Source organism: Emydura macquarii, unplaced genomic scaffold (genome assembly GCF_026122565.2).
Source record: "Emydura macquarii macquarii isolate MOO-44397 ecotype Brisbane River unplaced genomic scaffold, CSIRO-AGI_Emac_v2 contig_1947, whole genome shotgun sequence".
Classification (NCBI taxonomy): domain Eukaryota; kingdom Metazoa; phylum Chordata; order Testudines; family Chelidae; genus Emydura; species Emydura macquarii.
Genome location: NW_027132084.1, coordinates 771848 through 797433, shown reverse-complemented (window position 1 = coordinate 797433; position 25586 = coordinate 771848). Strand labels below are relative to the sequence as shown.

Below are 25586 nucleotides of genomic sequence, written 5' to 3'. Positions count from 1 at the left end.
TGGGTGCTTTGATTTTTAAATTGTGCCTATTTACACCAGGTCAGAAATTGGAACCATGGCTTCTGTTGTCAGAGTAGCGAAGTGTATTCACAATAAGCTTTTTCACTGAGAGAGACATTCATGACAGTAGCAGAATGTTAATTCCAATTAATATGGGACTTTGTCAAATCTAGCTTGCATCGGCTGTTAAAGATTACCTGTTTTTTTCCATATTTTATGTTTTTAAAGGTCCTAGATACAACATATTTGGAAACATAATTTTGTTTGTATGGATATTCATGTTGTATAGACAATATCCTTCATTCATATTAAAGATCTTCTGAAAGATGAGTGTTGTGTTACTCTGGATACTAGATCAACTGTATAAAACATATATCGGGCAAGAAATGGAGTGATGGTGAGTCGCATTGTCTTGATTCTTATTTGAACTAGAAAAGAGAACTTCAATATGAGGGAGGGAAACAGAATAAAATTAGCAGTTAACAGAGCATGTCCCATCGGTGGAGTATTATGTGGTTCCCAAGCGTATAGTCCTACTTTTTCAAAGATTTTGAGAAGCAGCAGCATATATTACAGTGACATCTGGAGATCTGCCCACCCTGACAAAAGGGTTAATTTTTAGCCTTTGTGTCTCAAACAATTGTCAAGAGTTGATTTTTTTCCTAATCTCTAATGTCCTTATTATTAACATAGGGGGTTGTGAAATTAGTGAGGGATGTCAAAGATCAGCTCCAGTTAATGTACAGAGTTTGACCTTGGAGGAGGAGGAGAAGCAGCAGCTGGCAGATGAAATGTTATCCTAACTTTACTAGAAAAGACTGAGGCTTAAATTTTCCCTAATGTAGACTTGTCATGTGTAATGACTCTTGTATTATCAGATGGGCAAAGGGGAAGAGGCACATACATGTAGTGGAGAGGTAAACACATCACATTAAAAAAGCTGTCAGTGTAATCATTAAACAGCTCATTAAGGTGGCTCCTAAAAAATAAAATACTCATAACATTAACAGCAGACTATTTTATAAGAAGAATGGACAAAATTAAGACTAATAATTCCATAGTTTTTTGTCTAAGATTTCTTCAGCTTAAGTGTGTTAGGCTGGAATCTTGAGAATGATCTGGCATTTTTGGCTGTGAAAAGGTAATGAGCCCTTTGACTGTGACATTTGTGTGATATAAATAAGTAATTCTATTGTGGTGACTGCCTTACTATACATTCATTTAGCGCTTTCACCCTTCTGTGAAATGTGGCAACTGTTGAATAGTTGCCAGTAACACTACACAACAGATTAGGACAGAAAGCACAGCATATTTTCCAACTGAAACTTATATTATTATTTATTTGTATTACCATAGTACTTAGGAGCCCATAGAACCTAGTAATGGACCAGGACCCAGTTGCGCTAGGTGCTGTACTGACATAGAACAAACTACAGCAAAAATTTCTCTGTTAAGGCAAGCTGGTCGCCTGCATATTTGCTATGCTTTCTGAATGTCAGGATGGTTTGTTCCTGCACCCTCAATAAGGTTTCTTTAAAAGACAGTCAGCTCTGCTGAACTCCTTTTCCCCTCATATTAGCCTCCCAGGGGATCCTGCTCATCAGTTCCCTGAGGGAGTCAATCTGCTTTTCTGTAGTCTAGGGTCCATATTCTGCTGCTCTCCTTTCTTCCTTTTGTTAGGATCCTGAATTCCATTATCTCATGGTCACTGCTGCTCAGGTTGCCATCCACTTCTACTTACCCTACTAATTCTTCCTTGTTGTGCACAGCAGGTCAAGAGAAGCACGGCCCCTAGTTGGTTCCTCCAGCACTTACACCAGGAAATTGTCCCCAACGCACTCTAAAATCTTCTTGGATTGTCTGTGCACTGCTGTATTGCTCTCCCAGCAGATGTCAGGGTGTTTGAAGTCCCCCATGAGAACCAGGTCCTGTTATCTGGAAACTTCCGTTAGTTGTCTGAAGAAAGCCTCATCTACCTTATCCTCCTGGTCTGGTTGTCTATAGCAGATGCCCATCACGACATCACCCTGGTTGCTCTCGCCTCTAAGTTTAACCAGACACTCTCAAAAGGCTTTTCTCTGATTTCATACTGGAGCTCTGAGCAATCATATTTCTCTCTTACATACAGTGCAACTCCTCCACCTTTTCTCCCATGCCTATTCTTCTGAACAGTTTATACCCATCCATGACAGTGCTCCAGTCATGTGAGTTAGCCCACCAAGTCTCTGTTATTTCAATCACATCATAGTTCCTTGACTGTACCAGGACTTCCAATTCTTCCTGCTTGTTTCCCAGGCTTCTTGCGTTCATATCCTATATGTCCTTTAGGGCTGACCCATGCCGAGCACGGGGACTACTTGCTTATATTAAGCGATCTTTTTCCCTCAGAGACCAGACAGCATAAAAGATCCAGTTTCTCCTTGTCAGGGATTTTTCCATCACCCCAGAATCCAAGCTGATGGGACAAGCACTCCTGCACATAACTTTTTCATGGGGAAAGAGGAGGGAAGCAGTCAATGGAGTCTTTGTTCCACAGTGGCCCATTTGGATTCAATAGTTCTTCCTGATGGGCACGAGATAACGCGTCCTAGGGTAAACTAATATTTCATACTTGGTAATGCTTTTCCCCTGACTGGGAGTTTATAGACTTAGCAAACTTTTTTATGTTTTATTTTTATGGTTACAGAGCAAATATTTAAGCATTATCTTATAACATGAGATACAGGTATTATAAGTGGGATTAATACATGCAGCATCCTACAAGCATTCCATAAAGTCTAAACACTAAACACATTCTTTAAGCTCTAATATCTATTTTTAACAATGCTAACACACAGGCAAGCTGACTTGTTTCCAACTATGCATTTTTCAGTGTTCATTGAGACCTTGGGATCTTGGCAAGAGCTGGCATCTGGTCTGCCAGCATCACAGATGGCATCCAAGGAGTTGTGGGAAAGTATTTTTTTTAATATAAAAATTAGAGGAACTACTTTTTAAAAACAAAAGAGCATACAACCTCAAAACTCCCTTACTTGTTAGAAGCTTAATCTTGTTTATCTACAAAAACAGGAATTTATATCTTTCTTCCAATCTTTCATGGCAAGGTACACTATTAAAAGTGTACCCCAGCCCCTTTATGTATAGAACTATTCCATTTGCCAGAATTAGTTACACCATTTACTTAGCATATGTTTATATTCCAGATTAAGTTCTTAAAACCATCAAAGAAACACTGCGTTTTGCCAGTTTGTTATTGATAGACTCTGAAGCTGAATAGACCAGTTCGGTACTACATTTGATCTGGATCAGAGAAGACCCAAGCCTGGCAAAGTTTGTGGGGAGAGAGGGATGACAGAGTGAAGGCAGTCAGCTTCAGCAGTGTTCCTGAGCATGCCCAGTCTGTGTGAGCATGCTCAGTATAAGCCAAGCAACAAATCTGGGGAGGCAAGTGCCCTGCTTCCTACGTATCACCACTGATATGGATGCAAGAGAATGCTGGGCAATGGTTCAGCAGTTTTTTTCGGGCTGTAGTGGTCATAATCTGTATCAACAGTTAATGGGAATGGATCATGGTTACTGAAGAACAGTGATTTAACAAGAACAAAAAAAACCCAATGATTTCACGTCCGCCTGTTATCTGCAGTCTGTTTCAGAGTTTTAACCTTTGTAAAGTACTTTAACATCTTTGGGTGAAAGACATCTTATTAGGACAAAGTGAAGCCATCTTCTCCTCTTACCACTGTTTCTTTAAACTAATCTAGTTCCAATTTCTAGATTATCTTGTATTTGTAGTGCAGAAGCATACTGTGTATGTTATTTTTAAATGCTGTGGTGTTGACTATTACAGCTAGATTTTAAACTTTCTATATACTCACTGTGCACTCAAAGCAGTTTCTCAAAACCATGATAGCAAGAAAGCAGCCTGGTATAAGAGGATCATAGACACAGAAGTAAAGCAAGAAATAGATCACTTGTTATCTTTAAACCAGCCCCCTGGAAATTTTCTGTGAAAAATGTCTTGCTAACTTGAAATGTGGTTAGAAAGCTATCCTAAAAGGCTGATCTAGTTAATGGTCTATAGTACATCTTCACACAAAGTACTTGATTCCAGACACTCTCAAAGAATTTCTTCAGCAATTTAGTTTGGAAACAGATAAAACGCAGTTGAACATATTTGATCATTTTATTAATAATTTGTTTTCTGTATTACATAAGCAGGAGTGAAAGCAGAATAATTATGGGGAACTAGGAAAAACTTGTTTTCTCAATTTCTTTCATTCATAGACTGAATAGAGAAAGAGTTCATTACCTAACGTGAGAATGATTTAACTTTTATAAAATTCTCACTCCACTTGCAAACAGTGTTGAAAAGAGGATGATGTTTGTAGCCTGTCTGCTGGAGTGAATATTTTTCCAAAATGTTGTAGCTATGTAAAAATTGTATGTGAGTGAATAAAGGAGATGGCTTTTTAAAATAGCAGCTGGTAGGTAAAATATAAGGTCAGTGTTAGATTTTGTCTTCTTAGATCATGTGACATAGAGCAAGGCAACTCACTAATTTCTCAGTGTTCACAAACACGGACACTCCTCACCCTTTCAATCATAACAAGTTTTGCCATTTGGAATTTGCTAGCCAGTTATTTTGTGGGATATTTGTCTGTTGTTTGCTAATAAATCTTTAAAGTTTCAAAACTGACTAGTCAGCAGCTTTTTTGCAAAAGTTTAAAAAAAATAGCTTTAAAAGTGTCTGTCACCAAAAATAAGAGTGGTCCTGAAAAAAACAACTTTTCTGTGCATATACTTGTTTCCTGCTGGCTTGCAGTATGTGAAAAGATGCTACCTTATGGATCCCCGTTTATCCATCCTCTTGTATTCCTCTTTGCTTTAAGAGCATATTTGATCACGTCTGTTGTTCAAAAAAGGGTCTAAAGGCTTAAAGATATTGTTATCCTGGCTCACCCAGTACAGCTTTTAAATTATTAACTTTGATTTGCAGTAAAATTACAGACAGGTGATTTTGTAAATATTTTCAAGTTACTATTTTCTCTTACCCATCTCTGCCTCTGTATCCTGACTGAAGGTAGGGATGAGAGTTATTCTATTGAGGAGCTGGGAAGCAGTAAAATAGAGTAAATGTTAGATATTTCCAAATCTGGAACACTGTATCAGGGAAGATATTTCTCATTCTTGGCTTCTTTTAGAAATCTAGTTTGGGGAGAGAGTACAGTGGCTGACGTATGAGGTTGCTGGAAGGGATCTGAGTGAGAAGGAGATATGGGTGTTTAGGTGGTGTGTTGCATTCTAGCTGTGGGGAAACAGGGGTGGAGAGACGGGACAATGGCAAAGGAGCAATAAAAGCCTTTCTAAGAGCTGGCTTCTTCATTCAACAAAGTGGCAGCATGCTTCCCATAAAAGCTACCAGCAAGAGACCTCTGGTTGATAGAAAAGGAGTAGATGAGTGGAACTTGCTGCTGGTAAGAGTAGAAGGCAAGTGAAGGAAATTCTAAGTAAATGGTAGGACATGGCAATTGTAAATCTTTTAGAAACACTAGTGGCTCAGGATAATGTTGGATTTTGCAGGTTTTATTTTGTTGGACAGAAAGAGAGAGAAAGTAGTTTGTTTTATCATGTCCTTGGTGTAGATAGGCAAGATTTTTTTACCTCCTTGGCAAGTGAAAGATTTTTCATTTTAATTTGCTGTCTTGAGAAGGATTCACATTAATACTAGGCATCTGGTTTTTCGCATAGTATATCCCTTCACTGACAGTAGGCTATGTACTCATTGACTTCCAGCACTAGAGGGTTAACTGCTGTTTAACTTCAGCTGTATTCTTGCTTGCCACCCTGACAGTGTGCAGACTACTATTGTTGTTGTTGAATATTTATACTGCGGTACTATATGCCTAGAAGATTGAACTGGTTTGGGGATCCATTGTGGTAAGCACTATAAGAGCATAATAACGTCCATACTGGGTCAGACCTATGGTCCATCTAGCCAGTATCCTGTCTTCCGACAGTGGCCAGTGCCAGGTGCTTTAGACGGAATGAACAGAACAGGTAATCATCCAGTGATCCACCCGTCAGCCATTCCCAGATTCTGGCAAACAGCAATCCCTGCCTTTCCTGGCTAATAGCCATTGATGGACCTATCCTCCATGAACTCATCGAGGTTTTTTTTTTTTGTTTGTTTGTTTTTGTTTGTTTGTTTGTTTTTTAAACTCCGTTATGGTTTTGGACTTCATAACATCCTCTAGCAAGGAGTTTCACAGGTTGACTGTGTGTTGTGTGAAGAAATAGTTCTTTTGTTCGTTTTAAACCTGCTGCCCATTAATTTTGTTCGGTGATCCCTAGTTCTTGTATTATGAGAAGGAGTAAATAACACTTCCTTATTTACTTTCTCCACACCAGTCATGATTTTATAGACCTCTATCATATCCCCCCTTAGTAGTCTCTTTTCCAAGCTGAAATGTCCCAGTTTTTTAATCTCTCCTCAGATCGAAGCTTTCCCATACCCCTAATCATTTTAGTTGCCTTTTTCTGTACCTTTTCCAATTCCAATATGTCTTTTTTGAGATAAGGTGACCAGATCTACACACAGTATTCAAGATGTGGGTGTACCGTGGATTTATAAAGAGGCAATATGATATATTATACAATACTATAAAAACATACTAAGTGACTGTCCCTTTCCTAAAGAGCTTACATCTTTTAGATTGTAAAACTGAATACAAAATATAAGCACAGTTCAAATACAATTTTGAGGGAGGGATGCTTAGTTTTAACATTCTGTTTGCAGATAGAAAAATTATATCTTGCTTACTTCTTTCTTTAATCTTTTTTCAATATGTTTTTTTCTCTGCAAGTGCAGATAAGCATGTGCTGGTGCAGTAGAATGTAGGTGTGGTACTCGGTGTGTTGGTTACCGATGTTTATCAGTGTAGGCTGCGTGCGTGTGTCCCTGTGTAGATGGTGTCCCAGCTCTGCGCAGGAAACTGAGACGGCTCTCACGATTGAATGAGTCGACACGACCACAGATTAGCTGAGTAACGAAGGCGCCCAAACTGGGTTTATTGCGTGCGGCATAATGAGAAATGACTTACAGAGTATCTCTGGGTCAGTTTCATATTGGCGGTGTTACAATGGTCTTGGCCCAATGGCGGGACTTTCCGTTATCCCCTAGTCCGGACACCGGTATTCCCTCTGACACCCTCTTTTATACACTGTTACATACACTTTCGGTCTGCCCCCTTTCACGTAGGTAGTTGCCACCCTCCTGACGTAGTCTAATACCACCTTTTTTCGTTGATTGGCTGATTTGGTCACCGCCACCCCATGTATCATTTCTACCCATAAAAGTGTCATTTCAGAGAGTTAGTATCTTGGTACCTCTTATACCTGCTACATATTTTAGTAATATTTTGGCAGTCTTACAACCTTGCAGAATCAGCACTTTCCTATACCAGTCTCAGTTAACTTGAGTGACCCCTTATACTTCTGTTCACTCGGTTTTTTCCATTTAGGCCTTAGCCTGTTTTACAGGCCTTAAGCTCTCACTTCTTACTACAGTAGGTAGAGAAAGGTAAAGAAAAAGGAATAATTTACTAGGAAACTAGACTAATTGGATTAATTCAAATAAGATGTAAAAATTTTTACAGTTTCTTTGCATATTTATTACTAGAAAATTGTATTATATATTTGTGTTGTTGTAGTCTATGACTTTAAAATCTTACTGCAAATGCAGAAGTGTTTGCTTTTTTATCTTTATATGCTTGATTGCTAAGACCAGAGGGCATTGGAGCTTTTGAGGTGCTGCAAATTTCATTAATCTTATCCTTGCTAGAGCATACTGTTACAGATGTATGGTATAAATAAGGTAAGGCCATGTGGATTTTATGTAGAAGTGCTTTTAAGGTTACATTTAATCAATGGCAGTGTGTTAAAGTTGCTGTTTCATTTTTGTTTTTACAAAATTAGGTGCATTTCATGCATTTACGTGAGTTATGTGGAAAAAGTTTTAGTACCTTAAGAAAATAGGACCATTTACATTTTATAAAGGTTAAACTAGTAAATGAGTAAAGAAAGAGAGAGCATAATAATAGCACTTTTTATCTTAATGGGGTACTTCTCTGCATTCCTCCACGTGGCTGATTATTGTTAGCCGATATCCAAGAGCTGAGGAGGGGGTCTGAAGAGACAATTCTTGAGGGGCAGAGAGTAGTGTCACTTGGCTGTAATAGGGGGCCTTAAGCAATAATGTGTCTGCAAATCAACATTCACCCTCTTTCCTAGCCTGCTTCTTTGTACTCCAAGATAATTATAGTTTCACATGGCTTTGTCTAATGCATTTGTGAAGGGTGTCAACATCTAGAAGGAGAGGAAAGGTTGAGGGTACAAATAAAAGTATGAGTGTAAAATTAAGAAAAATAATATGAGTGCTAGATATGAGGAAGAAAGCTATTGACAGGTGATTATTAGTCTGTAGAACAGTCTCTAAAAGGAAGTGGTGGGAGCCATTGAGAACTAAAACTATCATGACACCCATAAATTGTCTCTTTGTAATAACAATAACCATAGTATAAAAAGTCCTTATGTTGTTCCCTCCTCCTAGATTTGCCAATGCAACCTGCCTTATGTACAGTGTCTTTTAACATGCAAGTTCTGCAGGGCAGGGGACTGTCTTCGTCTTTGTCTTGTACATCAGCAAGCACATTGTCATTACTAAAAATAAAATGAACAATAATAAGTGGACAAAGCATGAGAATACACTATAGGAAAAAATATTCCACTGGCCCCTGGGGGTTTGCATTAAATGACCTAATAGGTCTCTTCCATTTAACTTTTGTTTCTTTGTTGAACTTTGTTGTGCAACACACAGCAGAGCTTTTGTTCAGTTCTTAGCTAGAGCTTTTTATAGACTTTGAGCATGCTTCCTGTCTTGGTCTTCCACCATCTCAAAGAAATAAATCAGTCAAAAAATTTCAGTAAGATGAAAGAATTTCTTATATTTATACTGTGGGTATTGGAAACAGAATGGAGATAGTCATCTTTTATTTGTGTTTTCCCTTTGCATTTGTTTTATTTTAAAGACAACAGTCTGCTGATAGGTTTGGGGAAGACAGGATTGGACAGACAGCAGGGAAATTGAATGCAGGATTTCTACTGGGCAAGAGAAGGATGATTGTATTGGGGAAGAGAGCACCATAAGTAGACCTCTCTGCAGGAAGAGCTGGTATATCATCCTCTTTTTTGTAGTTTATTACCAACTGGTGGGCATATAGATCCACTCCATGTCACATTAAAATCAGTGGTAAGACTCCCATTGGATCAGAATCTTAGATTGTAGGTTCTTTGGGACAAGGAACATCTTAATGTGTATTTATGAAGCATTGTGTAAATTTGTAGCACAGGAGACATGACTTTTAAGTAGCCCACTAGAATGTGTTTATTGTTGGGTGTTGTCCTTCACCTCAGAAGTTTCATCATATTCAGATTTGCCAAACAAACCATTTTCTAAAGCTTTCTTTTCAGGAATTTAGCATCTTTCTTTTCTTTCTGTTTTTGGTCTCTTTAGTTTGTTTTTATTCTAAATTCGGATTGATGTGGTTTTTATAGGTAAATACACAGGCTTCCTCTTGGTTCTAATGTATATAATTGAATGTCTTAAATATAACGTCTGTTCAGATTTAAATGAAGACTTCTCCCTTTCTGATTCCCTCTTTTCCTTCCTATTTAAGGTAGAACAACCCAGTATCATCTTGCTTGCAATTTCTGTCAATTTTTCTTGTGCTCTTCTTTGAATACTGGTCCTGTGTGTATTCCACTGTGGGTTATGCATGCACTCCATGCGCCAGAGACCAGATGATTTTTGCTAGCATGTCAGTTGATGTGGGACCTGCACACTTCCTCTGCTTGTGCTCTGAACCAACAGCATAAGGGGTAGTGTGGACTGATCACTTCTCCAGTTCCTTTCTACCACTGCATTTCCTGAGATTGAACCCTCCAGTGTCCACAGAGCTGATGCTTCAACTTCTAATCTGTAAATATTATATATACATATATAAAGATTTGTCCCTAGCTAGGTGTTGGTTTTAATAGTTTAATTTAATCAGAATTTGGGACCACCCTATTTTGCTTTCCCCTCTGCTTACAGGGCATGTATTATGCCCAGCATTACAGGCTTCAAAAACTGTCTCTTGCCCCCCAGTCCTTCCCTGTCAGTGATGACCATTAGAGGTCCTTTAGATGTTTGTTCAAGTTGTTGAGTTGTGGGGGCAGGGAAGCCAACTGATGTCACTTCCCCTCTTTTATAGCAACTCCATCTTCCTAGAAAGGTCTATGCTATGACGATGGGAGTCCACTCCCATTGGTCAAGCAGTCTCCATTGTCTGCATATTTCCTCTATGAAGTTTCTTTGTAAACAGTTTTTGAGATAATTGATCCTCTCCTTGATGGGTGTTGGTTGCTGTCTGGCTATCCCATTGTTATACTTGAAAGGTTTGCTATAGGTGTTTCCCACTTCACAACATAATTTAGTAACATATATAGCAATACTTCATAACTTCACATACAATGATAGCACACACAATTTATCAGGATATTGATGTTTTGTGGATCAAAACTTCTAAAATAATACCTCAGAAAGCATACTTTGTACAAAATGTATCATAATTATATGACAGTGCTGAATATGAGGGTTCTTGAGTATTGCTTTGGGACACAAATTGTCACACCTCCCTCTTAGGATGGGGTGCCTATCAGGATAAACACACAGCATGGGGAATATGGACTTCTTGCAAATCCAGGTTGCACATAAACCTCCTGGAGCTGAGCGCCGTCCAGGAGGCCTGCAAATAGTTCTTACTACTCAAACAATCTCAGCATGTTCAGATGATTTCAGACAACATGACAACAGTGTACAAGCAAGAGGGAGCAAGAGCCACCCTTCCTGTTTATAGAGATGGTCACATTTGGAATTGGTTTATTCATCATCACATTACCCTATCAGCAGTACACCTCCTAGGAATACACAATACAATAGCAGACAGCCTCAGCAGACACTTCTCACTTGTGGGAGCTACACAATTCCATGGTAAAGAGCACATTCAGACAATGGGGATCCCTATCTTGGGATCTGTTGGTGTCACAAGAAACATGAAATGCAAGATACACTGCTCCAGAGGGTTGCAAGGTCAGGACTCCAGGGGAGATGCCCTTCTAATCTCAGGAGCAGGACACTTAAGGTACACCTTCCCCTTATCCCCCTTTTACCTGGAGTTCTCAGGAAGATTCAGCAGAACTGGCCAGTAATCACAATCATTGCTCCTAGATGACCCAGGCAATTCTGGTTTCCCAGCTTTCTCCAGCTGTCAACCCATCTACCCATCAGCATCCAGTTTTTCCCAGACCTCTTGACACAGGACAAGGGCAAGATCAGACATTCCAGTCTGAATTCCCTCCACCTCATGGCTTTGTATTTGGATGGGTATTGAATCTAAAGCAGACATGTTTGGTACCCATTCAAGCCATCCTTATCATTAGCAGGAAGGAATCCACCAGAAATAGTTACTTACCTAAGTCGAAGAGATTTACTTTTTGGGCTCAACATTGCCAGATGTCCCCAGAAGAATCAGACATTCCCACTATTTTAAACTATCTGCTCACCCTGAAGACTTCATGACTTTCCTGTAGCTTCCTACAAGTACACTTGACACCTGCCACTCTCCAATTGACAACCGCTCCATTTTCACTTAGCCAGTGACTGTATGTTTTCTGAAGGGTCTAGTTAGAACCTTCTCTTCAGTAACAATCTGCTCCAACCTGGGATCTTAACATGATCCTCTTGACGTTAACTGAGTCACAATTTGAAACTGTTAGTGACATGCTCACTGTCAGATTTACCAGGTTACCTTTCTAGTGGCTGTCACTTTGGCTGGAAGAGTAGGAGAACTTGGCACTCTTATGGCAGATTCATCATATAGAATAATCGCATAAGGATAAGGTTTCATTGAGACTACATCCTAAATTCATCCCCAAAGTAAATACTGAATGCCACCTAAACCAGACAGTACACTTACCTGTCTTTTTTCCGAAGTCAAATGCTACCAGTGAGAATAGAGACTTCATTCCTTCGACGTATGCTGGGCATTGGCATTCTACCTACACAGAACAAAATTATTTAGAAATTCACCTAAATTGTTCATTTCATTGGTAGAATGGATGAAGGGGCAAGCAGTCTCTTCTCAGTCTTTCTAAATGAATTTTAGGCTGTATCCTTCCCTGTTACAAGGCAGCTGATGCTCCTCCTTGGAGTGTGACAGCCCAGTCTACCAGAGCCAAAGCAGCTTTGGTAGCCTCACTTCATGAGGTACCACTCATTGACATCTGTAACGTGGCAACATGGAGCTCTATTTATACCTTCATAAATATGCTATAGTGAGATAAGGTGGGTGAGGTAATATATTTTATTGCACAAACTTCTGTTGGTGAGAGAAACAAAGTTTTCAGCTGCACAAATCTCTTTTTCAGGTTTGAGAAAAGTACTCCTAGCATCACAGCAAAATGCAAGGTGGAATAGATTGTATAGCATAAGTTGTTAGCACATATTGTAATGAACCATTCAAGGTTGAGTGGCCTGTTGAGATCTCTGTAGTCATGGGACCAAAAGAGAGTTAGTGGGCTACAGATTGTTGTAATAAGCCATAAATCCAGATCTCTAGTCAGTGCGTGATTTTGAGCGTCTAGCAGAATAATGAATTTAAGCTCCCAGTCTCGTCTTTTGAAAGTGTTGGGCAGGTTTCCTTTGACCATAAGGACTGATAGGTCACATATAGAGTGATTGCTTTGTGAAACATGTTCACCTACAGGTGATAGGGTGTTTCTGTCTTTTATCATTTTCCAGTGTGAGTTCATTCAAGAGCATAGTGATTGTCTGGTTTCACCACATAGTTGTTGTTAGGGCATTTAATGCACTAGAAGAGATATACCACACATTGTGATAGGCATGTGTAGGATTCATAGATCTTGAAATGTGTGTTGATCCTTGTAGCAGTGGAGAGAAGTATGCAGGTTTTGCATCTGTTGTTCTGTCAGAGTCTGGTGCTGCTTTGAGTTGGTGTGTCCTGTTCTGTGGGCAGCTTGAATCTGATGATGAGCTTTGAGAGTTTGGGGGGTAGTCTGAAGTCCAGAAGTGGGGATTCAGGAAAGATTTCTTTCAGGATGGAGTCTCCATGGAGTGAGTATGTGTTATAGCTGTTTGATACTCTGTATGTGTTCCAGTGTTGGGTGGTAGGTGTATGCCTCTGCATCTGATGCATCTTTTGGCTCAGCGGTCCTTCAGTTATCAATATCATGTAGGTCCTTGCACCCTCCCTCTTCATGAGTTCTGCTTGTCAGTTACCCACAGTAGAATACACATAGGGACACGTAAGCAGCAAAGAAGAAAGAGGGGTTATTTATCTGTACAGTAACCAGAACTTTTCAAGGTATGTGATCCCTCTCTCTATTCCTGTTGGTCTGCACTGCACCTTATATCCTCCATTCAAAGCACAAGGAAAAGGGCACAGGCGCAGACCAGTGGACACTGCTCACAAAAACTTGTGGTCTCGGGCACATGGACCCCCAGTGGAATACAGATAGGGACCACCCAACTTTAAAAACTACAGTTACTATACAGGTAAGTAACCTCTGTTTTACTATCTTGTTCATTTCACAAAACCTGTTGATAGACTTCCTTTGCCTTGTGTATATTTTTTTCTGAAAAGCAATCTGAAACAAATTCCTTGTCTCAATTTGCTACTTTTACATCCACTTGATGTAAATGAAGTAGCCAATGAAATTTAGCTTGGATAAATGTAAGGCATGGTATTAAATTTCATGAACTCGTATGTCAACTTTTCAAGAAGTAACTCAGGGCATGTCTTATATTAATTTAGTTGGACTATCTGGGCCCAAAAAGTCAAAGATGTTAACATAACCCAGTAACTGTCCGATATTAAACAGGATTCAGGGTTTGGTATTCAGAGACCTCAGCCTGCTTCACACAATAGCACATACATTGTTAAAAATCATTTTATTCCTTTATTAAAAATGCAGGAAAAAAAGGGAAATCAGTTGTAGCATTTGAATAGTGTAGTAAGAAAGTCTTTCCTTTTAATAGCATTCCTCATTCTCTTTACTGTTAGCTAGAAAGAGTTTTTAGACAGAAACTCCCTTGTTTGACAGTCTGTTAGAAGGTGGTATTAAAGATGGTAATAAGTGTCTTTTTGGGGAAAAAGAGAAGAAATTAGCTGAGATGGGCTGGGGCTGTTGTTTGCTGCTGTGAAAGTCTGATCCTGTTTCTTAGAAGACAAAGCAAGACAAACACACAAAATGGGAGAGAAAAGAACAGCAAAGATAGAAAATGCAGTTTCTGTCTCTGTTGTTGCAACCTCACTACTGCAAAAATACAGGCACAGCACACAATCTTATCAGCAACTCTGAAACCTGGCAAACTTAGAATCATAGAATATTAGAGTTGGAAGGGACCTCAGGAGGTCATCTAGTCCAACCTTGCTCAAAGCAGGACTAACCTCAGCTAAATCATCCTAGCCAGGGGTATGTCAAGCCACACTTTAAATACCTCTAAGGATGGAGATTCCACCACCACCCTAGGTAACCCATTCCAGTGCTTCACCACTCTCCTAGTGAAAAAAGCTTTTCCTAATATCCAGCCTAAACCTCTCCCACTACAACTTGAGACCATTGCTCTTAGGTTTTTTTCATCAACATTTATTATTATAGGTTATTGTGACACTTACTGAACTTTCACTCAATTTTTACAGTTGAGCTCACATTTAGGGTAAATTTGTAGACCCTGTTATCACATCAGTCTACCTGGGGAGTCTCAGAAAAGTTAAGCCAGATTAACTGAAGGTTTGACTTCAAAGTACATTAGTTAAAGCACATTGCTTCTGAATGAATGTCCATACAGAGGTTTAAAGTGGTTTTAATTGGCTTTATTTTAACTCACTTCTGGATGAGAGCATTCACACAAGGGTTTAGTGCACTTGAACTGATGCATTTTCAATTCACACTTTCAGTTAATTTGCTTACATTTTCTGAGTGCCCCCATATATACATGCCCTCAGAGAACAGCTGGCATCATTCAGTTCTCTCCCATCCCTATCTATAGATGCTGCAGAGACCACTTGTATTAATAATGTGGGTAGTTGAGTTTAAGCTTCTGGTTTAAATGCCACAGGGCTAGTGCTAAAGTTTTCAGTGGTGGGTTCTTAACTTTAGAATTCAGAGCCCTGTTGGTCTACCTACCAGAATCCAAATCTAACTTTCTGTTTAGATTTTTTTTACTGTGCCCATCACCATGGTATCTAGTAACAAACTCCAGGTTTACAAATAAACAAGGGCCTTATCGATGCAAGGCTTTCTTTCTGAAAAATATCTTACCATTGCTAGTACCTGTAGAAGAAAAAGTGGAAGTGCTAGTGTAGACAAAGGGCCACCAGTGTGTTACTACCATGTCATGTAGACTATGTCTGAGCAATTTTAAATACACAGTACTTAACTCCAAGAGTTGTCTTGCCCATGTAGGGTTCCCACCATTGCTACTGCTAGTGGAACTACAGTAGGGTGTAAATTTTCAGGGAATAGGTTGTGTATATACTAAGCATGAAATTAGCACCTGTTGTGAGGTTTTCTTCTCCATTCCTCCCCAGAGGATAAAGTGGTAGAGGGTGTGCGTGTGTGCGCGTGCGTGCGCACACGCACATTCTTATTTATTTGAAAGCTAATGTGCTTTTTGTTGCTTAGTGGAAAAGTAAGATTGAAGGAAAGAGTTACATTTGAACTGGAAAATAGTGAGGTTTATCGTCATTTGAAGTGCCTGAGGAAGTGAATTCCACAGTCTAGGCCCAACCTAGGGTTACCATACTTCTGGGTTTTCCTGGACATTGCCTCTTTTTTGAGCCTCTGTCCAGGTGGATTTTTCAAATAACAAGAAAATGTCCCAGATTTTTGCTGAGCAGTCATTAAATCTCAGAAAGAGCCACGATTGGTCCACTTCCCAATTGGTCTCTCCACTGCATCTGCAGTTGATTGGGTCCATTCCCCTGCAACCAGAGCAGCTGGATCTCACCCACCCGGCTCCCAGCTCTGGGGAGAGGGTCCCGCAGGGAGGTGCTTTCTGACGGCTGTCGCTGCATCCTGGGCTTGCGCCAGCCACCCTACCACCGTGACAGGGATCAACTTCACCTCCAGTGAGTACCCCTACTGCAGGTACCTCCTCCAACATCCCCAACTGTACCCCCCCCTTAGGTTCCCCTCTCCCCCTGGCAGTGTCCTCTTTTTGGAAACCTGAAATATGGTAACCCTAGCCCCAGCTCCCACCATCCGCCTGAGAAAACAGTGTCTTCTGCACACGTTTGTCTCTTGGTGTACACAGCTTCATTTTTCCTGAGCTGTTGTGGAGCTATTGAGGGTAGGTGAGGAAGTCTTTTAGTTAATCTTTGCCCAGGCGATTTAGAGGCTTGAACAAGGATCAAAACTTTAAAACTTGACACAGAGCTGCACAGTGAGCCGGTGCATGAGGGGAGCACATCGATGATGTGCTGTTTGTAACCTGTGTTTCTGAGAAGTTATGTGACTGCATTTAGCAGGAGTTGCAGTATCTTCAGGGCTGATGCTTTCAAGCCTAAATATATTGCAGTACCACAATCTCCCCACAAGATGACAAAAACTCTTACTATTGAGGTCTATGCCTCCTGTCCTTGCTGCTGATATCCTCTATCCAGTCCAACGTGATTGGTCATATTTCCTGGGAATGCAACTACATGAGAGTTGCTGATGCTGAGGAGTTGAGAAGCACCCCAGAACTCAATGTAATTCATGAATGTATGTCTGACTGATGGAGAATTCACTGTTGCAGCAAATTCTTTGAAGTGTTTTTCTTTACCTCCCAGCATGCTCTGTCTTGTTAAGGTTGAACTTCAGCCATTGATAAATTTTGGATGGATGCTTTTTAATCAAATCAGAATTATACATAAGTATTTCTTAACATTCAACTCCTAATGAGCTCTCTCACATAATTAAGACCATGATGTTGAAGTCCCCTTTGTGGGAAATCTGCTTTCAGTTACATTCATAGTTTTATCATGCAAAGGAGTGGAATATAGCATCTGCCACACTTTATAGATACATACAAATACGTTACCCCTTCATGCTGCAAAAGAGAACTTGTATTGTGTTACATCCGTGGTGTGACAGACAGTTGGTAGCTTTGAATAAAGGGATAAAACAATGTGAGAGAGTTCCATAAAATATTTAAAAGTAAATATAGTTGTTTAATAATGGCAAATACAGTATATTCATTATGTTAATTTTAGAATATTGCTTCAGCTGATATGTGATTTCACAGAAGAGTATAATGTCAAACTCCATGAGTTTTACCATTTGTCATCTTCAAACGATTAAAAAAATTACAGTAGTTAATCTTGAAGAAAATAATGTAATAGACAATTATCCTTGGCTCATGTATGATTATTTTTGTATCAAAACCACAAAAGTAGAAGATGGAATAGTCTTCACTTAGAGCAATACTTGTTTATCTGATTACTATAATATGATGTATTTTACAGTAGCTTAATGGATTTTCTTTTGCTTTTTAATTAATAGCATATTAAATTCTGACTTCCTTGGAAATGCATCATTGACAGTTAGTATCATTTTACAACCTTTGTAATTACCAGATACCTTTAAGTCCGTATTTCTTTACAGGAACCAGGTAAACTTTTACAAATTATACTTCAGAAGAACTAGATAAACTCACATTTTTCTACAAATCTAAGATTTTGTATCTCTGAAATGTAAGCATTTTGAAGATGTAAAACACTATCGATTCTAAGATTAATATTTCATTCCTCATATAAACATCTGTTTGTGCTATTATTCATTGTGTGTGCACGTGCGTGCACCTATAAATCTTCTTATTTATAATGACAAACCATTCTTCAGGGTAATACAGCTATTTACACTTTTGATGTTAAAATCTCTTCCTGATATTATGTGGTTAGTATTTGTTAACATTACACTGAGAAGGATTAAGTGTTTTTTGTTTTGTCAAAATGTTAAGCATCTGAGCAGTCCAGACCTAAGAGGCTTTTCTGTGGCATAGTTTCAACAGTCACAGTAATTGACATTCTCATTTTATAAAGTCCATAAAGACATCTGTTTTTCCAGAGCTGCTTTCAGTGTTGAAGTGCATAAACATTCACGCAGGTTATACTTACGAAAATTTAATAACATTCCAAATATTAATTGTTGCCCCTTTCCTTGTTGCAATTTTTTAAAAAGAGAATTTCATAGTAGTACAATTTTCAAAAAAAAATTTCCCTTCTTTTTGGAAGGTGTGGCTCCTCCCACTTCAGAGTCTCTTCAGGTTTGATCTGCAGTGAAGTCGTATTGATTTTGTGATAAGACAGTCTTTGCATAGCAACAGACCATGGCGTCACAGTGATAGGATTATGGACTCAATACAATATTAAACACAATATTCACTTTTATTTAAGTTGTGTGTCTTTAAAGAATACTTTTCACAATAGAATAAGCCAATACATAATTTGCACACACAAATTCTTGGGCAGTAATTTTTTGTGTTCTATTCATTTTTACGGAAGATGTGCATTTCTTTTTGTAAATGGTGTTTGTATATAGTTGGTTTATTCCAGTTTAAAAGGCATTTTATTAAAATTAGACTTGGCTGAAGATGTAAACGGTGTGTAGGTGATCACATTCTTGACTTTACTTATTATTTCAAATGCTTCTTTCCATTGATGTTGTGGGTCAAATTTTTACAACTCTACATGTTTATTACCCATAATAATCAGTCTAGTGTACATGTATAGTTACTGTGATTGAACACGCAAAAATACAGGGCACTTGTCTAAGTGGCTCCTATGCATGTGTATGTACCACAATTGAGCATGCGATCACATTAATTGTGAGTGCAAATGTCACAGCTATTACATTCAGGCCCTGTGTGACTATTTTGGTTCAAATTAGTAAAGTCTAATGTAGATAATGGAGACACAGATGTGGTAAATTGCATCAAACTTGCTATTGAAAAGAATTTCCCACAGCCATTCAGTTCATATATGCAGATGAGAAACATTAGAATAGTTTTTCTCTGTTCATACGTGGGGATAGGGGAGTCGACCCCCCAAATTTATGTACTCCTAAAACAGACATATCCAAAGTTGCTTGGAGAGTATTCAAGTGTATAATTAATGTAATGGCCGAACGAAGCAACATTCAATAGCATTGACATCCTTGTATGACACATAACTACTTATTTTACTGTAGGTGAAAAATGATTATATGTTAGAAATAGCAGATCAAGTGGACCAGGAAATTGCTTTGAAGCTAGGTTGCCTTGAAATCCGGTAAGCTGAAAACTTTGCATTTTTTGTTTGATATACTGTATACATTAATTTGAAGCTGTTTTTAATTAATATTTTTCCTGATTCTCTGACCATTATAAATTAGTAAAATATTGTTAATTATAAAAATTAATTTATCATTTAAAGCAGAGGTCTTCAATCTGAGAGGCATGCCCCCTATGGGGGCGCCGAGGAACGTTCAGGGATCGGGAGGGAGTTCCACCCAGCCCCGCTCTGTCCCAAGCTCTGCTCTGGGCCTGGCCTCGGCGCCCGGCCGTGACCAACCCGGCATCGGCGCCCAGCCTCAGCCCCCATCCCTGGGTCCCCACTCTCAGCCTTTCTTTCTTCTCCTCTCTCTTCCCTTGCAGAGCCCGGCCTTGGCACACTGGCAGCCGCAGAGCCCAACCATAGCGCCTGGCCTTGGTCCCATTTTCCCCAGCTGTGATGCTCGCCCCCAATCTTGACCCGCAGCCCCCATCTCAGTCCACAGCCTTGGTGCCTGACTCCAGAGCCCACTACGGTCCCCAGACTGCCCAGGGACAGTCCTGGTTCCAACCACAGCCCTCTGACCATGGCCCGATTTCCAGTAGCAGCCCGGCCCAGGCATGGCCCCACTCCCAGCCCCAACTGGTGGAGGGGGGGTGTTGGACAGGGTAAGGGGGGGCATGGGAGTCAAAAGTTTGAGGACCACTGATTTAAAAGAAAAAACTGATCAGAATATATTGTAACTAATTCTTAATGGTTTGCAAATTACAGATTAATTTTACACATCCAATAAAACACCTTTTTATGTTGATTTTATTTGGTGCATATTTGCAACTATTTCAAAGGCCTAAAGAGTAAACTGGAATATTCAAAAGAAAAGTCTGAAGTGCATTTGCTAACAGATAGTGTCACATCCTCATGCTTCTATTGATATTATAGATGAAGAATTTAATTAAAAATAAAACACTTGCTTTTTCTCTCTTCACTTGATGGTCAAGATTTTTAATATGCTAATTTAAGAATGCAAAATATTTTTGCAGAACAAAGTTTCTGTGAAAGGATAAATGAACTGAGCTGGTAAGCTGCACTGATATTTTTTGTAGCTTTTCCATTTCAAACTGATCAACATAAACACCTGAGTTCCAGAGGGGTAGCCATGTTAGTCTGTTTTTAGCAAAACAGTGAGAGTCCTGTGGCATCTTAAAGACTAACAAATGCACCTGACAAAGTGGGTTTCTGCCTACGAAAGCTTATGCCCAAATAAACTTGTTAGTCTTTAAGATGCCATAGGACTCTCGCTGTTTTGCTATAAACACCTGAGATACTCTATGTATGTTTATCAGATTGAGAATCTTGAGACAGTCACTGCTTAAACCTTTGAAATATATTTTTACTCTTTTATGGAGAATCTCAGGGTTGAGATAATTGCTTTAGTTCTGCTATTGCTTTCACAGCAAGACTAGGACAGTAACAGATCAATAAGAAATGAATGGCAAATCAAGTGATATAGAGCAAAGGAAAAATGTGCAGGTTGAACAATAATTTTTAGAGATAAAACAGGATTAGGATAAAATACTAGTGACAGGAATGCCAAAAATGAGGATGTGGCATTTGGGTATTGTGGGTAAGGGCTTGAAGTGTTTTTGTGCTAGCCTTGGTAGCATTCTTTGAAGAAGGGAAAATTCTATCTTTTTTTTTTTTTTAGAAAATGTAATGGATAGAACAACCCATTTTCCTGACCACTTTGTCTCAGACATATTCTTATTCTCCTATACTTTTGCTGAGCACATTGTGGCTATCTGATTTGCCTTCATAGTCAGCAGGGTGCTACTAGTATCATTGTTTAGTATAACACTCTGGGATGTCTTGTGCATGAAAAATGCTTGAGAAAAGTAAAGTCTAATCTGTTATTGTAGTGTAATAGCATGTCAATAAACACATATTTGAAGTTGGTCTGCAAATGGCTTTTAGTGGTAGGTCTCTGAAAGCTCTGAATGCACTGCTATTGTAGATTTGAGCTGGTTCATCCAGTAATTATTGCTTGCAAATATTTTTTCCCTGACTTTAGGAGATCCTACTGGGAGATGAGGGGCAATGCACTAGAAAAGAAGTCCAACTATGAAGTTTTAGAGTAAGTATTGCATTTCAGTTTGAGGCTTGAGCTGTTGCTTGTACAGGAAAATGAAGACCAGTTTAGCGAGAAGGCAGCACTGCTGCCATTTTTCATAGTGAGGTCATTATAGTAAGATTATTATTTTTATTTTATTTAAAATAAAGTGTGAAATCATAAAACCTGATAAGTTTCAGACCTTTCAACCTATAGAGGTGGTGAGAGCTAATTTACTACTGTATGACTAAGGCAAATTGGGTTGTTAACAGTTTAAACTTGATGATGTGCAGTATCGTAGGTTTCAGTAATCTGTATTCTGTTAGTGCTTGTGGGATAAACTAGTCTAGTCCTACAAATTTAACAATGCTTTGTACAAAAATGGATTTTCTGTCTACAATTAGATTAATCAGTCACAGGACTAATTTACACAGGGTTCTTTAATTACTTACCAGCTACTTTTGAAATTTAAAACGTGTGGTTTTCTTTTCCCTTTGCTTCTGCTAAGTGTGTTGTTTTACTGTTATGATTTTGCAGTTAACAAACATATAGTATTTCCACTACATATTCCAAGACTTAAAACATCCAAGAAGCATCCCGATAAATCTAATTGGTTGATTTAATGATACTGTACAGTAGATGGCTTCAATCCAAATTTGAACAGAGTGCTTGAGAAGCTTTGCATTCAATTCCAGAGGACACAATTGATGTTTGTTACACTCTGTTAAAGGTCAATTTTGTTTTCATTAGCTTCAGTGGAACAATGTGTCAACATATGCTGTAACTAGTTATTATGCGTTGCTGCTAAAACCCTTGTGGGATACAGAAGGCATAGTATATGGTATAAAGTAAAATTAGACTAACAGGTCAGGGCAGCAAGAAAAGTTTTAGCTTTCACGTTTTTATTTTAAAATAAAATAAGACAAAGTGAGCTAATTCAAATAAAGGTTTGGTGCTGGATCATTTGAAGGTGGGTAGAGGATTCTTCTAGGGGCAATTAATTGTTGTTTAGGATTTATGAGAAAAGATACCTTTTTGGTTGCTTGTGTTCATACAGGTTAAAAAATAACTTCCAGCAATTCTATCCAGTTAATATGAGAACAAATGCTCCGCCATTAAGTTTCCTTCTTTCAAACTATATGTCCCAGGGAAAACAGGCTATGCTGGGAACAAGACTGGAAGGACATTAGTTCTAATAATGCAGTGACAGAGATCTAACTCTACTGAGCATGTAGTCTGGAATCCAGAATTCCTGGGTTCCAATCTCAGCTCTAACACTGATTTACTGAGTGGTCTTGGGTAAAGTTGCTTAGGCCCAAAGTTTCAAAAGTAATCTCTAATTTTGAATGCCTCCTTTTTTTAGATTATCATCATGAAATGCCTGCAGCTTGATTCTTTTAGAGATTCTGTGCTCGTTTGCAGCCCTCTTAATTTCATATGAAGGTCTAAGTGGCTAGCATCTCTGAAAATCAGGCTCTATGGCTAGATGTCTCAAATTGGACAAAAATTAGAGGCAAAGTTTGGAAGAAAGAAATGGGTATTAAACTTTTTGATTCAGTTTCTACACTTCTTAAAATTGAGAATAATGCTTACATGCTTTACAGATTAAGTTTGTAGAATGATTTGATTATACAAAGCACTATACAAGTGTCTGAATATTATGATTTATTTTTATTTTCAAGGACTTTGTTCTGTTTGTGTAGAAAATGTTGTACTAATACATATCAGACATATTAAAATTAAAATCAGACATTAAAAATATAGACCAGTAGTGTGTATGCAGTACATATGTATTAAATGTATTACCACATTTCATGTGGAAAGTTGGAAGCGAAGGGAAGTACAGGGCACGACGTAAAGACAATTGGGTTAATTCGAAGTCAGTGACTATCAGTAGAAATTTATCTCATTTAGGAGTAAACATAAAAAAAGGAAGGAATAAGCATACTGGAAGAATAGAGAGATGAAGTAGGAAATATTAAGAAAGAGAAAAGATTATATGATGTTAATATATAAAGGAAGTGAATGTATTGGTGACCTGGAGGAAGACTGATATAGTATCACTTTTTAAAAAGGAGTATAAATGATGAGATTAAGGACTACAAAAATTAGTTTTTGGGGTTGCGGTAGAAAGAGTGCAAGGTGAATTTGATAGTTTTGTGAGGAAGCGAACAAGAAAGACCTAAGGAAAGGCAGTGGATGCATTTTACTTAGATTTCAGTATGACCATCAATAAGATCTCACAAAGTCAGTTATTGGGCAAACTTGAAAGTACAAGCATTCATATTTAGGTTAATAACCTTGATTGAAAGCTAGTTAGCAGGCAGGGTACCAAGGAGTCATAGTAAATGACAGAGAATATTCACTGAAGAAGTGAACAAGCGGGCATCTTACACGGCTCAGTATTAGTGGCCAGTACTATTTAAAATCTGTAATTTGGAAAGGGGAATGAACAGTGTCCATGTATTTGGATGATGCCAAGATAATTGATATTGTGGAAGACAGAAAGAGTGCTGGAAAATCAGGTAAGCAATATAAATGGCAGATGGCTGGCTGCTAATTGAGTATCGAAGAAGCTAATTAAAAGAAAATCAAAACAGGCTTTTGATGAAGTTCAGCTGAAGGAAGGAAGGAAAGAAAGAAAGAAAGAGTGGACTACAATTCCAATGAAGGAGCAAAGTAAGTCAGTAAGAGTCATAGTTAGTGTACGTGCAAAAAACTGAAGTGATACTCAAATTGTGTTCCATGAACTTTCCCTTCCAATGGGCAATGGAGCTGTTTTTTATCACAGCAGTGAAGGTCACTTTTCAAGCAGAGCTGGTTTTTGCTGGTTATATAGCACAGTCTCATGCACTTGTAGCAGAGGCAGACTTTTTTGACCAACCAAATATAACAAACACCCCTCTGCAACTGATGTGGCTGCTTATTGCCTTTCATTGTCAGGTGTGTGTGATGAAAATTCATCTGTGATCAGATTTCAGATAATACCAAAGCTGGTGGGAGATAGCCCAAAGAGGCAGAGCAAATCAAACTTCAGAGGGACCTGTAGTAGTTAATACAGTAGGGACTGCATGAAGGGTGATTTGGTTCTACTAAATGTAAATCTTTACACCCAGGAGGAGGAGTTAAGCAGCACAGATGCAAAATTAGGAGAGAGAAAGAAGCATCTGCACCCACTTCATTAAAAGAAGAGTTTAAGAAGCATCTTCCCTTCATGCTGTCCGAATATTACTTTTCTCTTTTTTTGTATCAACTTTTTTATTGAAGTGTGCAGGAAAAAATACACAACTAACAGAAGAAAAAGATACGTTTTCTAAACTGATAAGCAACATGGTTGGAAGCCTAGTGAATTGGCTGCAGTTTGATAGGTTTATCCTAATGAAGTTTACACTGAAAAGAAAATGCAATGTTTATATCCAAATCCATTCCCACTGCTAGGAGAGCATTGATTATGGTAAATAAAAGCTCTTAGCATAACCATATAAACCAGTAACAGCTATTAACTATCCCTAACTGGCTATAAGAGTAAGCCTGTGAGGTCTTAGTCTGGCATTGTGGGTTGATCTCTCTCCTGAATAGGTGTCAGTCCATTCTACAGCCATGAAATGTAGCCTTCTGGAGTTCACATGTGGCATTTTATGTTATTGCTATGGATACCTTTCAGTTTATAACGCTCCTTTGTTCTTGCTTGTAAAAGTGTTGCACATTGCAAATAGGGTGACCAAATGTCAGGATTTTGTAGGGTCAGTCCAGATTTTCGGGACGTTGTCTCCTACAGGCGCCTATTACCCCCTCACCCTTTGTCTGGATTTTTCACACTTGCTATCTGGTCACCCTAATTGCAGACTCTGTATACTTTTTATATTAAATTCTATTAAATTAAGAAAATTGGATTTACAGTCTAATTTTTAAAAATAGGATATGCTGTATTAGCAAATTTGACTAAGAGTTGCTATTCACTAAATTCTCTGTGGTGATTTGTGTGGAGTTTGCTGCAAACTGAGATCTGTAACCAAAAGCTATTATGTGATTCAGTTTAGAACAAATTGTTGTAGCAGAATGTGGCA

At 38.7% G+C, this 25586-nt stretch overlaps 1 protein-coding gene across 6 annotated transcripts in view; it reads left to right on the top strand.

The window, feature by feature from the left end:
* Window positions 1-25586, top strand: part of PTK2 (protein tyrosine kinase 2) — a 340248-nt gene that overhangs the window by 184426 nt on the left and 130236 nt on the right. For all 6 annotated transcript variants that reach the window (XM_067558327.1, XM_067558324.1, XM_067558323.1 and 3 more), the window contains 2 exons: window positions 19351-19430; window positions 21481-21543. In XM_067558327.1, coding sequence (XP_067414428.1) covers window positions 19351-19430; window positions 21481-21543 — 143 coding nt within the window. The remainder of the gene's footprint in view (window positions 1-19350; window positions 19431-21480; window positions 21544-25586) is intronic.